Source organism: Cetorhinus maximus, chromosome 17 (genome assembly GCF_964194155.1).
Source record: "Cetorhinus maximus chromosome 17, sCetMax3.hap1.1, whole genome shotgun sequence".
In the NCBI taxonomy this organism is placed as follows: domain Eukaryota; kingdom Metazoa; phylum Chordata; class Chondrichthyes; order Lamniformes; family Cetorhinidae; genus Cetorhinus; species Cetorhinus maximus.
Genome location: NC_135895.1, coordinates 3,973,305 through 3,989,121, shown reverse-complemented (window position 1 = coordinate 3,989,121; position 15,817 = coordinate 3,973,305). Strand labels below are relative to the sequence as shown.

At 47.3% G+C, this 15,817-nt stretch overlaps 2 protein-coding genes across 10 annotated transcripts in view; both read left to right on the top strand.

Moving 5' to 3' along the window:
• The window catches only part of cryz (crystallin, zeta (quinone reductase)), a 1,066,321-nt gene that overhangs the window by 384,482 nt on the left and 666,022 nt on the right, over window positions 1-15,817 (top strand). The gene's annotated exons all lie outside the window — the stretch shown is intronic.
• slc44a5b (solute carrier family 44 member 5b) overlaps window positions 14,192-15,817 on the top strand; it is a 412,477-nt gene continuing 410,851 nt past the window's right edge. Inside the window, exon 1 of one of the 8 annotated variants that reach the window (XM_078560642.1) lies at window positions 14,192-14,371. In XM_078560642.1, coding sequence (XP_078416768.1) covers window positions 14,335-14,371 — 37 coding nt within the window. In that variant the 5' untranslated portion in view covers window positions 14,192-14,334. The remainder of the gene's footprint in view (window positions 14,372-15,817) is intronic. The other 7 variants (XM_078560645.1, XM_078560649.1, XR_013579275.1 and 4 more) reach the window with 7 other exon arrangements.

The following is a 15,817-nucleotide window of genomic DNA, read 5'->3' as shown; positions in this document are numbered from 1 at the left end:
TGCGACACATCAGGGAGGGGGAGAGTTACCTGGACGCTGTGTTTCAGGAGACAGTCACATCCCTTAGACTAACTACCTTAAATTCGGCCAGTGGCCAGGGACAGGAGGATGCGACTATGAGTGAGGCAGGTAGAGGGATCCAGGAAGTAGCACTGCAGAAGCCTCAGCCCTTGCCCTTATCCAACATGTTTGAGATTCTTGCTCCCTGTGTGGACGAGAGCGGGGACTGTAGGGAGGATGAGCAAACTGACCATAGCACTGTGGTACAGGGAGCCATTCAAGTGGGAGGAGAAAAGAGAAATGTAGTTGTAACCGGGCATAGTATAGCTAGGGGAATAGATACTGTTCTCTGTAGCTAGGATTGAGAGTCCTGAAGGCTGTGTTGCCTACCTGGTGCCAGGTTAAGAATATCTCATCTGGGCTGCAGAGGAACTTGGAGTTGGAGGGGAAAGATCCAGTTGTCGTGGTCCACGTAGGTACCAACGATACAGGTAGAAGAAGGAAAGAGGTTCTGCTGAGGGAATATGAGCAGCTAGGGGTTAAATTAAAAAGCAGAACCAAAAAGGTTATAATCTCCGGATTACTACCTGAGCCACAAGCTAATTGGCACAGGGTCAATAAGATTAAAGAGGTAAATGCGTGGCTCAAAGATTGGCGTGGGAGAAATGGGTTTGAATTCATGGGACATTGGCACCAGTACTGGGGAAAGAGGGAGCTATTCCCTTCGGACGGGTTCCACTTGAATCAGGCTGGGACCAGTGTCCTGGCGAATTGCATAACTAGGGTTGCAGATAGGGCTTTAAACTAAATAGTTGGGGGGGAGGGTATATATGGAAATATTAAAAAATCAAAGTTTAAGGAGAGGGTAAGAGTGCAGGTTAGTGACAAGGCTGATTGTTACCAAAAAGTGAAAGGAAGGGACAGAGTGTGTGAACCAAAGAATCATATGAGAGTGGGAAAAATTGACAATAGGGCAAACTTAAAGTCTTTGTGTCTGAATGCGCGTAGCATTCAGAATAAAACTAATGAGTTAACAGCGCAAATAGGGATGAATAGGTATGATTTGGTGGCGATTACTGAGACGTGGTTACAGAGAGAACAGGTTTGGGAGTTGAATATCCCAGGGTACTCAGTGTTTCAGAAGGATAGGCAGGAAGGAAAAGGAGGGGGTGTAGCTTTGTTAGTAAAGGAAGGGATCAGTGCTATAGTGAGGAATGATATAGGCACTGGAAAGCAAGACGTAGAGTCAGTTTGGGTAGAAATAAGAAATAGCAAGGGAAAGAAGTCCCTGGTGGGAGTAATCTATAGGTCCCCAAACAGTAATTCAGCAGTAGGACACAGTATAAACCAGGAAATACTGGGAGCATGTAAGAAAGGCACGGCAATAATCATGGGTGATTTTAATATGCATATAGACTGGACTAATCAAACTGGTAAGGGTAGCCTCGAGGGAGAGTTCAAAGTGTATTAGAGATTGTTTCTTGGAGCAATATGTTGTGGAACCAACCAGCGAGAAAGCTATCCTGGATTTGGTTTTGTGTAATGAGATGGGATTAATTAATGATCTCGTAGTAAAGGATCCTCCAGGGAAGAGTGATCATAGCATGCTAGAATTTCAAGTTCAGTTTGGGAGTGAGAAACTTGAGTCCCACACTAGTGTTCTGGAGTTAAACAAAGGTAACTACATAGGCATGAGGGCAGATTTGGCCCAAGTGGACTGGGCAGGAAGGCTACAAGGTAGGACAGTTGATGAACAGTGGCAGATATTTAAGGAGATATTCAATTCCTCCTAAGTAAAATATATCCCAATGAGGAAGAAAGGTGGTAAGAGGGGGAAAAAGCATCCATGGCTAAGCAAGGAAGTTGAAGATAACATAAAGGCAAAAACTGAGGCATACCAAATTGCAAAGGTCAGTGGCAGGCTGGAAGATTTGGAAACTTTTAAAGATCAACAAAGGGTTACTAAAAATAATAAAAAGAGCAAAAGTAAATTATGAAAGGAAACTAGTGCAAAATGTAAAAACTGATAGCAACAGCTTCTACAAGTATATAAAAGGAAAGAGAGTAGCTAAAGTGAATTTGGTCCCTTGGAGGACGAGACTGGGGAGTTAATACTGGGGAACGCAGAAATGGCAGAGATATTTAATCAATATTTTGCCTCAGTTTTCATGGTGGAAGACACTAGTACCACCCCAATAGTAACAAGTAGTGCAGAGGGTATAGAGAAAGAGGAACTTAGAACATTCACCATCACTAGAGAAAAAGTACTGAGCAAACTATTGGGATTAAAGGGTGACAAGTCCCCAGGACTTGATGGCCTACATCCCAGGGTCTTAAAGGAAGTGGTAGCGGAGATAGTGGATGCATTGGCTATAATATTCCAAAATTCCCTGGATTCTGGAAAGGTTCCAGTGGATTGCAAAAATGCTAATATATATCACCCTTATTCAAAAAGGTGGGGGAGGCAGAAAGTAGGAAACTATAGACCAGTTAGTTTAACGTCTGTTGTTGGGAAGTTGTTGGAATCCATTATTAAGGAAGTAGTAATGGGGCATTTGGAAAGTCAAAATGCAATCCATCAGAGTCAGCATGGTTTTATGAAGAGTAAATCATTTTTGACTAATTTGCTAGAGTTCTTTGAAGATGTGACAAGCAAAGTTGATAATGGGGGTCCTGTAGATGTAGTATATCTGGACTTCCAGGAGGCCTTTGATAAGGTGCCACACAAAAGATTAATACACAAGATAAGATCACATGAAGTTAGGGGTAATGTATTAGCTTGGATAGAGGATTGGCTGACCAACAGAAAGCAGAGAGTCGGGATAAATGGGTCTTTTTCTGGATGGCAAGCTGTAACTAGTGGGATGCCACAGGGTTCGGTCCTTGGACCCCAACTATTTACAATCTATATTAATGACTTGAATTCAGGGATAGAAGGTACTATAGCTAAATTTGCAGATGACACCAAAATAGGTGGGAAAGTAAGTTGCAATGAAGAAATAAGAAATTTACAAATGGATATGGACAGGTTAGGTGAACGGGCCAAAATTTGGCAGATGGAGTTTAACATGGATAAGTGTGAGGTTATCCATTTTGGTCAGAAGAATAAAAAGGCGACTTATTATTTAAATGGAGAGAAACTTCAGAATGCTTCAGTGCAGAGGGATCTGGGTGTCCTCGTACATGAATCGCTGAAAACTAGTATGCAGGTACAGCAGGTAATAAGAAAGGCAAATGGAATTTTGGCATTTATTGCTAAAGGAATAAAGTATAAAAATAGGGAAGTGTTGTTGCAACTGTACAAGGCATTGGTGAGACTGCACCTGGAGTACTGTGCACAGTTTTGGTTCCCTTACTTGAGGAAGGATGTAGTTGCATTGGAGGCAGTTCAGAGGAGGTTCACTAGATTGATTCCAGAGATGTGGGGCTTGTCTTATGAGGAGAGATTGAGCAGTTTAGGCCTATACTCACTAGAGTTTGGAAGGATGAGAAGAGATCTAATTGAGGTATATAAGATGCTAAAGGGGATAGACAAAGTAGACGTGGAGAGGATGTTTCCCCTTGTGGGGCATTCTAGAACGAGAGGCCATAGTTTTAGGCTAAGGGGTGGTCGATTTAAATCAGAGATGAGGAGGAATTACTTTTCTCAAAGGGTCGTGAATCTGTGGAATTCACTACCTCAGAGTGCAATGGATGCCGGGACGCTGAATAAATTTAAGGAGGAGATAGACAGAGTTTTAATTAGTAACGGGTTGAAAGGTTATGGGGAGAGAACGGGAAATTGGAGTTGAGGCCGAAATGAGATCAGCCATGATCGTATTGAATGGTGGGGCAGGCTGGAGGGGCTGAATTGCCTACTCCTGCTCCTAGTTCTTATGTTTCTTATGTTCTACTAAGGCCAAACTTGCTCTAAACCTCCAGGCAAGACTATTCCAATACATTCCTGGCTGGTCTCCCACATTCTACATTCTGTGAACTTGAGGTCATCAAAAATTCTGCTGCCCGTATCTTAGCTGAACAAATCCCATTTCCCTATCACCCCTGTGCTTGCTGACCTACAGTGGCTCCCGGTCAGGCAACATTTTGATTTTAAAATTCTCACCCTTGTTTCAAACCCCTCCATGACCTTGCCTCCTCCCTATCTCTGTAATTTCCTCCAGCCCCATAACCCTCTGAGATCTCTGTGCTCCTAGAAATTTGGTCTCTTGTGCACCCCTGATTTTAATCATTCCACCATTGGTGGCCGCGCCTTCACCCACCCAGGCCCTAAGCTCTGGAATCATGTCCCTCCCCCTCTCCTCCTCTCTACCTTGGTTTCCTCCTTTAAAGCACTCCTAAAAACTTACCTTTTTCACCAAGCTTTTGATCACCTGACCTAATATCGCCTTATGTGTCTTGTTGTCTTTTTTGTTTTATAATGTTCCTGTGAAGTGTCTTTGAATGTTTTATTGCATTAAAGGGCAATATAAATATAAGTTGTTGTTGTGAACTTGAACTCATTCGGGTGAATGTTGAAGGTCAGAAGACAGGAAGGAAAATATATAAATATAAATATATCTACGTGACCCTGGCTACTTTATAAGATTATTATTTTTATTTGGAAAATGGACAATGCTTTACCCTGACTAGCCATGACCAACACCAGAGGAATTTCTAACCTTCAGAAAACAGCAGAGACCTTGTTACCTTTAAAGAGGCGCTAATGCCCCTGTGACTGCCGACAATAAAATTCCAAAGAAATGCAACAATCCCCTTTACATTTCTAAGGCAGGGCTCCAGTTAATGGAAACAGTATGTCTGCAAAGGACAAAAGGGACCCTGACTCCCCATTAAACACCTCAAGATTCCAGACCTGGGAAAATGCATCCTTTGTCCAACGCCCAGGAGAAGAAGTGGGAGGTATGTCACACGATCTCCCCCAAGCTGCTAGAACCTGTAATATTGCCGTGTAGAACTGAACCCAGGCAGTCTACCATTTTATCATCCAACAGGTAGCAGCAGAAAGAGCTCTGTTCAGGTGAAATGCCTGGCCCTCATCTACACTGTGAACTACTGGAACATTGGAACTCCTGTATCTGTGCCTTCAAGACTAATTAATCGCTATGTGTCTTCTCCCATTGTGCAAGTCCTCACTTCTGGAAAGCCAGATCACTCTGTAACAGTTTCAGCCTGCTAACCTCTGAAGGAATACTCCATGGGACTTTTGATTCTGGACTCTGGACTCACGTGAAACCATTACTCTTATTTTTATTGTAGTCTTGCCCTGTACCCCTTTCTTTCCCTTTATGCCTCTTTTATTGTATGAGTGCAAAAAGGGATAGACATTGTGAAACCCCTTTCCCGCATTGTGTGTGTGTAAAATAAACCAACCCTCTCATTTTACCTTATCTCATGTTTCCTGTGGGGTTATTATTAAGAGGATTGGATCACTCCAAAACTGAAGGATTGGGGAAAATATGCCACCACTTATAAATCGGAAATCAAAGGCACCTTTCTGTTTACAGAAGGGTAGTGAAAGGAGAAATCAGAACTGTTTAAATTAAACCCCCTCCGGTCTGTAACAATGATATATGGAAGGAGGGCAGGGAGCATTCCCACTTTCTAGGCCAACATTCATCCCTCCAGCAACACGATCAGATATAAAGTGAACTGGTTGCTCTTTTCATGCAGTATAGTGGATGTTCCTGTGCAGCGACTGGTTGCTTTGTTTCCCCACAGGCAAATGACTGTATCTCACAATCAATTTCCTCACTGTGAATTATTCTGGGATGTTCAGAAGGCGTTCTGATTGCTCTCTCTTTGGCCCATTGGTTTTCTTACACCTCTGCATCTCCGTGAGATGGTTTCCTAAACTAAAGCCAAATTGTTTCTGTTTTGTCCTCCTGCCAGGGTGTCTTTTCTGGTGGGACTGGGTATTTTACCCTAACACATTCACCCATTTCTACAGGATGGCTCTCTTCCTGAATAATTGGTCATAAGAAATTGACACTTAAAGGAGAAAGATGCTGGTGTGTTACAGTTCACTCACAGAGCCCGGGTTACTGTGACTTTTTTTTCACTCATTTATGGGATGTGGGCTTCGCTGGCTGGGCCAGCATTTATTGCCCATCCCTAATTGCTCCTTGACAACTCAGTAGCTTACTAGGCCATTTAGAGTCAACCACATTGCTGTGGGTCTGGAGTCACGTGTAGGTCAGACCAGGTAAGGGTGACAGATTTCCTTCCTTAAAGGGACATTAGTGAACCAGATGGGGTTTTACAACAATCAACAATGGCTTCATGGTCATCATTAGACTTTTACTTCCAGATTTTTATTGAATTCAAATTCCACCATCTGCTGTGTTGGGATTCAAACCCAGGTCCCCAAAGCATTACCCTGGGTCTCTAGATCACTAGCCTAGCGACAACACCGCTGCACCATTACCTCCCCTAACTCTTACATGCATGTTGCAGTCTGGAGCTATGGATTGTGACAGTAGCAGCTCCAACATTCTCTCCATCACATCACTGACCAGGAATCTCTCCCACCCTTACCACCTGCCGCTGGCATGTGTTGGAAGGATTTACAGGCTGAAAATCAACCTGTTTGGCCACGTTATGGGTGCACCCTTCCTAGGCCATCAAGTCCTGAAGTAGGATTTGAACCCAGGGCTTCGGGTTTACAACAGCTTCCCTAGAGGATGATGAAAGGAATAGAATAAGCAGAATATCAAGTCAAACCCAGTGTGACAATTATACTCTTTTACCACAGATTCACAGAGCACAGAAAGAAGTCATTGGCCCATTGTGTTTGTGCTGGCTCTGACAGAGCTCTCTAATTAGTCCCACTCCCCCTGTCCTTCCCTCGCTTAGCGCTGCAAATATCTTTCTTCCTATTCTAGAGTTATCCAATTTTGAAAGTTATTATTGAATCTGCTTCCACCGCCCTGTCAGGCAACACATTCCAGATCATAACAACTGGCTGTCTAAAAGAAATCCTCATCTCCCCCTCTGGTTCTCTTACCGATTCTCATCAATCTCTGTCGTTCGATTACTGACCCTCCTGCCAGGAAAGATATTTTTGCATTTGCAGATTCCAAAAATCCCAAAGTGCATTACAAACAATTAAATACTTTTTGAAGTGTAGTCATTGTTGTAATGTAGGAAACGCAGCAGCCAATTTGAGCACAGCAAGATCCCACAAACAGCAATGTGACAATGACCAGGTTATTATTTTTCATTAGTGGTGTTGATTGAGGGATAAATATTGGTGGGACACCAGGGAGAACTCCCCTTCTCCTCTTTGAAATAATGGCTACGAGATATTTTATATCCATACACAAGATAGGAACATAGACACATAAGGAGCAGGAGTAGGCCATTCAGCCCATCGAGCCTGCTCCACCATTCAATACCATCATGGCTGATCATCCACTTCAATGCCTTTTCCCCACACTATCCCCATATCCCTTTATGTCATTGGGATTTAGAAATCTGTCAATCTCTGCTTTAAACACACTCAATGACTGAGCTTCCATGGCCCTCTGGGGTAGAGAGTTCCAAAGATTCACAACCCTCGAGTAAAAACATTTCTCCTCATCTCGTTCCTAAGTGGCTTCCCCCTTATTTTGAGATTGTATCTCCTGGTTCTAGACTCCCCACCAGGGGAAACACCTGACTTGCATCTACCCTGCGATGTGCACTTGGCAGCCTGCGCTTTGGGTGAAGGGGAGGTGAGTGCACAGCAACGTTCTGCAGAGATTGCCAGGGTCGCCTGTTGCTTTGCAGGCTTTAGGGACGCTGGGGGTTGGGGTTAAGTGCCTCCCTGCCTTTGAGGTGACTTTTGAGGGTGAGGGGGAGCGAGGGGGCAAGTGCAGCCCTGCCATTGAATATAGTGTGCGAGCATTCTTGGTGGGGGCGTTAGGGTGGGTGAGGGAAATGGCCACACACTCTGGAAACCTGCAGAAAGTGGTAATTCATCTGCAACTGAGACAGTTCAGGCGCAGCCACATTGATACGATTGAGGTCGGGTTCCTAGCTTATCTGCCCACACAAACAACGCAGAGGCATCAAAGAGTCACCAAGTTCTCAGAGCTTTTCACCCCTCCCCCGGCACAGTGTGCAAATTCCCAAGCACTTTAGTGGACTGCAGAGCAGTTGGACTGCACACGATCTCCTGTACAATCTCCTCGCTATAGTTGGCCATGGAGCAGTCACTGCTGGAGATGCTCACAGCCTCTTGCAATCTCAGCATCCTGGTTTGGACCAGTCTCCCCCATGGTTCAAGCTAACAGGGCAGCCGGGCAGCGCACTCATCTCTGGCCATCCAAGTGGGGATCAGCTCTCTCCGGGAAATGTTAAGGGGCCGTCACACAGGACAGGTTCTTAGTGCACCCATGCTAAACCTCTCTTTACCCCAGCAGGAGGAGTACATCAGGGTCATGGATCCTGGTGACTGAGCTGTCTGCCTGATGGCCTACAGAGCGTGAAGATGACGGAGGAGGGAGTGACTGAGGCTCCTTGCTGTGCAAAGGCAAGAGCAACAACCTCAGGAAGAAGGGGTGGTTGGGGCTTCTGCACACACTGCCCAGGAGTGACAGTGAGCCGTGGCTGGTCAGTGCCTAGCGACACCCAGGGTCTATAAACACTGCCTGTCATTCCTGCAGATGACTGAGAACCAGTGTCACCGAAGACTCCACATGTTTAGGGATCTGGTGGCTCACATCTGCCACTTACTGCAGGACTTGGTGCCAAGGGGACATGGAGGGCATCCATTGCCAGTGGCTGTGAAAGTGACAGCGATGCTCAATTTCTATACCAGTGGCTCCGTTCAGGGCTCCACAGGCGACCTCTGTGGGATTTCACAATCCACCACCCACAAATACATCCACGAGGTCACAGATGCATCTTCTCTGTGGCAACAACTTTGTGCATTTCGCCCGGGACCGGGACAGCCAGGATACAAGGGCCATAGGATTCGCCCTGATCTCGGGTTTCCCACAGGTGCAGGGTGCGATTGACTGCACTCATGTGGTGCTCAGGTCTCCATCGCTACACTCAGTGACTTCATCAACCGCAAGGGCTTCCACTCACTGAACGTGCAGCTGGTGTGCGACCTCCACAAACACATCCTGCAGGTCTGTGCACGGTTTCCAGGGAGTGTGCACGACGCCTACATCCTGAGTCACTCGCAGGTCCCTGCAGTCTTCCAGGGTCCACAGAGGCTGCAGGGTTGGCTGCTTGGGGACAAGGGCTACCCACAGAGGCCGTGGCTGATGACACCCGTGCGGTGTCCTCAGACTGCAGCAGAGCGACGCTATAATGAGGCTCATGCTGCAGCTCACAACTTGGTGGAGCAGACCATCGGGATGCTGAAGATGAGGTTCCGGTGCCTGGACCAGTCTGGTGGAGCCCTGCAATACAGTCCACAGAGGGTGTCACACATCATCGTCATCTGCTACACCCTTTACAACCTGGCGCTGCAATGGGGAGAGAAGCTGGCTGAGGAGGAGATGGGAGAGCTGCGCATCCCCTCTGTTGAGGAGGACACTGATGGGATTGAAGCTGAGGAGGTGACGATGACGAGGATGAGGCTCTCACACTGGCCAGACGAGGCAGGCACACTCGGGAGGCCCTCATAGCTGCCAGATTTGTGGGGGATGCAGTGAGGTGTCCCTGTAGATCCTCACATTGCAGTTGTGAACGTTTGACTCCAGTCTGGCTTATGGCAGCATGAATACTCCCTGTGAGAATGCTCCTGTCATGGAGATGCAGTGGAGGCCTTAACAGTCGCTCGATCGCAGGAGGATGATGACAACATGCAGTGAGGACACTCCATAAATCATCACATAGCCTCTGAGAATGTCTGACTCCTGTCTGGCTGAGGGCAGCTTGCCTGCACTCCGTGATCAGGGTCATATCATAGAGACGCAGCCATGAAACTTTAGAAGCATCTGATGCTGCGTCCTGTGAGAGAGGACACAGCACTCACAGCCTGGTTGTCTGATGGATGTTGCACTGCTGAGTCCTTACTTGGTAGAGCAGCGCCGACCTCACCATCAGCACAGGACCGCTCCCGGTCATCGCCGGCCAGTTGGATGACTCTGCTTTCAAAGTCCGTGAGAGCCTTGATTTTGGGCATCCCACCACCGGTCTGAGACCTCTCTCTCTCTTGTTCTTTGCCAGGTTGTCTTGCACTGATAAAGATGAGAAGGTGTAACCAGGATACCTGCCGGGCCAGACGTGTGTGGGTGTTGAGTGGTCCCATGGATGGGATGAGGACAATGACGGTGAGCGTGAGAGAGTGAATGGTGATGATTCTTGAACTGATTGTGTGTGCGGGCCCTGTGGATGTGTGATGGGTTTGTGAGTGTGTGAGCTGAGAGTGATGAATAGTGACTTACCCTGGCGGAATGGAGCAGATCATTCATCCTCTTGCGGTACTGGCTGGCTGTCCTCTTGTGCAGGGCGTTGGCGCTGACCACCGCTGCCACCACCTCCCAAGCCGGATTAGTGCTGTTGCTGCCCATCCTGCAGCCAGGCCAGGGTTAGAGGACATCCTGACGAGGCCTCCACAAGTCGCTCGAGAGATGCGTCGCTGACCCTGGGGGCTCAAGTCTTCTTCAGTTTAAGGGCCATGTCTTCCGTGCAGCAGTGGTGAGCTGGGAGTACTGAGATGTGCGCTTGTGGCTGGAATTTAAACATGGCGCCCAGTGTGACGCAGCAGCGAGTCGATGGCGGGCGGGCGAATGAGAGCCCGGTTGCCATGGAAACGGTGTGTTTCCCAGGAGTACATAAATAACGAGGCGGCTTTGGGACGATACGGCATGAAAATGTCACTTTACTCGCCCGCTACAGCGCTTAGAGCAAATTGGGGAAAATTCCGCCCCCTAAGCCTATCCAAATTGTCTTGAAGCCGCTTTGCATCTTCCTCACCACACACATTCCCACCGAGCTTTGTGTTATCCATGAACTTGGATTTATTACATTTGGCTCCCACATCCCACTGATCCTTGCGATACTCCACCAGTCACAGCCTGACAATGACCCCTGAATGACCCCTGTTTATTCCTACTCTCTCTATTCCGCCTGTTAACCAATCTTTGATCCATGCCAGTATATTTGCTCCTGTCCCATGTGGTTTAACTTTGCTAACCAACCTCCTGTGGGGGACTTTATCAAAAGCCTTCTGAAAACCCAGGCACATTACGTCCACCAGCTCCCCTCTATCAATTCTGTTAGAAACATCCTCAAAACTCTCCAACAGGTTCGTCAAACATGATTTCCCAATTCATAAATCCATGTTGACTATGCCAGATCAGATCATTATTACCCATGTAATAATTCTTTAAAGACTATCCATTGCTGATCATACCTTTTGATACCAATCCACCTCAGCCTATTTGCCCCTCATACCTTCATAACTTCCTTTGTTCAAATTTAACATCGTGGCTTCAGATTGAACTACCTCACTTTCAAACATAATGTAAAATTCTATCATATTATGGTCACTCATCCCTAGAGATTCTTTTACAACAAGATTGTTAATTAACCCTTTCTCACTGCATAATACTAGATCTAAAATAGCCTGTTCTCTAGTCAGTTCTTCAACATACCGCTCTAGAAAACCATCCCTAACACATTCCAGAAACTCGTCTTCCACAGCATTAGTGCTTATTAGGTTACCCAGTCTATATGCAGATTGAAGTTACCCATGATTACTGTATTGTCCATGCTACATGCTTCTCCCATCTCCTGATTAACACCGTGCCCCACATTAACACCATGGTTTGGTGGCCAATAAACTACTCCAACCAATGTCTGCTGCCCTTTACTGTTTCTTCACTCCACCCAAACAGATTCCACCTAGTGTTCTTCTGATCTGAGATCCTCCCTTACTAATGCACTGTGTTCCTATCCCTTATTATCAGCACAAATCCACCTCCTTTCCCTTCCTAAACGTCGAATATCCTTGAATATTCAGTTCCCAGCCTTGGTCACCCTGTAGCCATGTTTCCATATTAGATAAACCCCATTTACCTCTACTTGTGCCTTTAACTCATCTACCTTGTCGCGAATGCTGCATAGATTCAGGTAAAGTGCCCTTAGCTTTGTCTCTTTGATATTATTCCACATTCTAAGCCTAGTTGATGCTCACCTTCCTTTCGCCTCCCTTCTAATTTTACTTGCCAATTTTCTACCAGCTTTACTTCCTTCCAATTTGAGCTGCCCCTCAGGTTCCCACAAAACCATCCCCTCCTCCCCCCCACATTGACAATCGAGTTTAAACCCTCCCCAACAACACTCGCCAATCTCCCTGCGAGGATATTAGTCCCGGCCCCGTTCAGGTGTCGACCATCCAGCTTGTACAGGTCCCACCTGCCTCAGAACTGGCCCCAATGCCTCAGAAATCTGATGCCCTCCCTCCTACACCAATTCTCCAGCCACATGTTCAATCGATCAGTCCTCCTATGACCACGAACACACGGCACTTGGAGAAATCCGGAGGTAACTTCTCTTGAGGTCCTGCTTTTTAATTTCCTTCCTAACCCCCTAAAATCTACTTTCAGGACCTTAATCCTCTCCCTGCCTATGTCGTTGGTCCCAATGTGGACCACAACCTCTGGCTGTTCACTCTCTCCTCTAGAAGGATGTTCCGCAGCCGCTTTGTGACATCCTTGGCCCTGGCACCAGGGAGGCAACACACCATCCTGGGGTCATGTTTAATGCCACCGAAATGCCTGTCTGGTCCCCCGACTATTGAATCCCCTATCACTATTGCTCTCTCGCTCCTCTTTCTCCCCTCCTGTGCAGCTGAGCCGCTCATCATGCCACGGACTTGGCTCTGGCTGCACTACCGTGAGGAATCATCGCCCTCACCATTATCCAAACTGGGAAACTGATTAGCAAGCAAGATAAAAGCAAACAACTGCGGATGCTGGAGATCCAAAACAAAAACAGAAACAAAAATACCTGGAAAAACTCAGCAGGTCTGGCAGCATCGGTGGAGAGGAGCACAGTTGACGTTTCGAGTCCTCATGACCCTTCAACAGCAAGCAAGATAGACTCAGATACACTGCCTGGAGGTCACCCATTCCCTCTGCCTGTACGCTCCTAACCTGCAGTGTGACCACCTCCCTAAATATGCTATCCATGTAGTTCTCTGCTTTGCGGGTGAACAACAGTAACTCCAGCCACCGCTTGAGTCCTGTAACCTGGAGCTCAAGCCTCTGCTGCCGATGACACTTCCTGCAGATGTGTTCATCTAGGACACATGATATGACCATGATTTCCCACAAACCATAGAATCTACAATCCACACAGCTGAGCTGACCTGTCATTTAAAAACTATTTGCTACAATGTGAATATGTAGAATACTTTCTTGGGGGACAGCGCGGCCGCAATACATTACTCAGGGGTGTTTTTAAAGATTCTTTTATGGGGTGTGAGCGTTGCTGGCTGGGCCAGCATTTATTGCCCATCCTTAATTGCCCCTTGAGAGGGTGGGGGTGAGCTGCCTTCTAGAACCGCTGCAGTCCATGTGGTGTAGGTGCACCCACAGTGCTGTTAGGGAGGGAGTTCCAGGGTTTTCACCCAGAGACAGTGAAGGGAGTGCTGCACTGTCGGAGGTGCCCTCTTTTGCAAGAGATGTTAAACCAAGCCCTGTCTGCTGCTCTCTCAGGTGGATGTAACTGATCCTATGGCACTATTGCGAAGAAGAGCAAGAGTCCATCGGTGTCCCTCAACCAAAGTTAGTAAAATCTGGTTATCTGGGCATTTATCAGGTGGGAACATGCTGTTTACAAATTAGCCCCTGCGTCCCCTACATTACAAAAGCCCCTACACTTCAAAAAAGTGCTCAATTGGATGTGAAGCGCTTTGGGAATGCCCTGGAGTCGTGAAAGGCGCTATAGAAATGCAAATTGCTTGGTATAACAGTGAATGTCTTTCCTCTTTTTTTCCCTTAATGAGCCAGCCATAACATGGTCGAGTCCTTACAATAATATTTTCACTGGATTACAATCTCCTTTCCGCTCCCTGTCCCCAACCCCCAGACCCTGGGCTCCTTCAGTCTCTCTCCCTCTCTCCCCTCCTATCTGTTCAGCCTCACATGGTCTCCTCGTCTCTCCCTCTCTCCCTCTCTCTCTCATACACTAGATGACGCTTTGCACTTGGAAAAAAGATGCTCTGACGTTGAGGATCAGCTCGCTGGGTGAGGAGGCAGGCCGTGAGCAGAGAGGGCTTGAGACATAAACACTGAAACCCCCTTTCAATATTCCTCACAGCCCCGTGCAGAGGGACAGAGACAGACAGAGAGAGAGACTGTGAGTGAATTCATTCACCAGCCGGGAAGGATGGGACGGAAAACAGACCTGCAGGATTCAGTATTCGGTAGGAAGATAATCCCTTCAAAGCAAAGATGTTTAATATCTGTGTGTGTGTGTGTGTGTGTGGAGGGAGCGGGGGAGGTCTCGCATTCTTTCACAGAAGGACAGAGTGTTGCAGCTTTGTAACAATACAGACTTTCTGCTACATTCTCACAAGTGTCTTTGCTACATCCACACCCCCCCCACACCCCCTGCCTCTCTCCCCAATGGTCACTGGTACCTGGTTTAACCCCCCCTTTTCCACATGTGTGTGTGTGTGTGGAGCAGGCAGGGTTTTGCCTGGTGCTGAGAAGCCTCCTGCTAATCGCTCTTGTTTTTTAGTGGAAACGCTGTGTGGATGGAGCCTGGCCATGTACACTCTGCTTTAAATGTGGAGGGGATTAGGGCTTTTGATGTGGCGCCGTGGGCCAACTGGGGGACAGTTCATTGCTCCCAATCCCCCCCCCCCTCCCCCCACTGTAAACTCTGAAATTAACTGGGAGTCGGTCAGTAGCAGGGGATGAAATTGATGCCCCCCCCCGGATGGGGCATTAAAGGGGGTGGGGGGTGGGTGTGGAATGAGGGGGCAGTTCAGACTGTGTCAGAGGGACAGAGAGAGAGAAACAACAGCGCATTATAACTTCTCCTACCTCCTCAGGCTAATAATAGTCATTCCTTTCTCTGTGATGATGGTTGTCTCTAAATGTGCAACTTGTGGGATTAGATTAGATTGCTTTGTGGAATTGGAGGGTATGTGTGTGTGTGTGTGTGTGGGGGGGGGTGTGTGGGGTGTGTGTGTGTGTGTGGGGTGGGGGTGTGTGTGTGTGTGGGGTGTGTGTGTGTGTGTGTGTGTAGGGGGTGGGGTGGGGTGTGTGTGTGTGTGGAGGGTATGTGTGTGTGTGTGGGGTGGGGGTGTGTGTGTGGGGGGGTGGGTGTGTGTGTGTGTGTGTGTGTGGAGGGGGTGGGGGTGATAGTGATTCACTGCTCGCATTTTGACCCCCCCCTTTAATTCCCAACCATGTGGTAAACAAAGGGGATTTTAAACTCTACCCCCCCTCCTCCTCTCGCCCCCTCATTTAACCAACTCTTCCAGAGGCTCCAGGAGTCGCCATTTTTAAAGGAAACTTTTCTCAGTTTATTTTCTTTCATTGAAGAAAAGGAGCTTTTGGGGTTGGGAGATGTTTCAGGAGCAGGAGGCTTGGCTCACTTGCAACTATTCCGGTTAAAGCCTCTTACGCTGAGCCCCTGGTTACAGCCGTCACTGTCGCTTCAAAGTTTTAATTTTACTGAATAGTAGAAGCGTTTGGGACTATAGGATGTTATTGATTTAAATGAACAGGTGGAAGGGAGGCAAATAGAGTTTAATGTAAGGAAGTGTGAGGCCATCCACTTTGGAGCTAAGGCACATGGGGTGAGAGTGTTTTGTGAAGGGTGAGGACCTGGGGGGTGTGAATTATCAGGGAGATTTGGG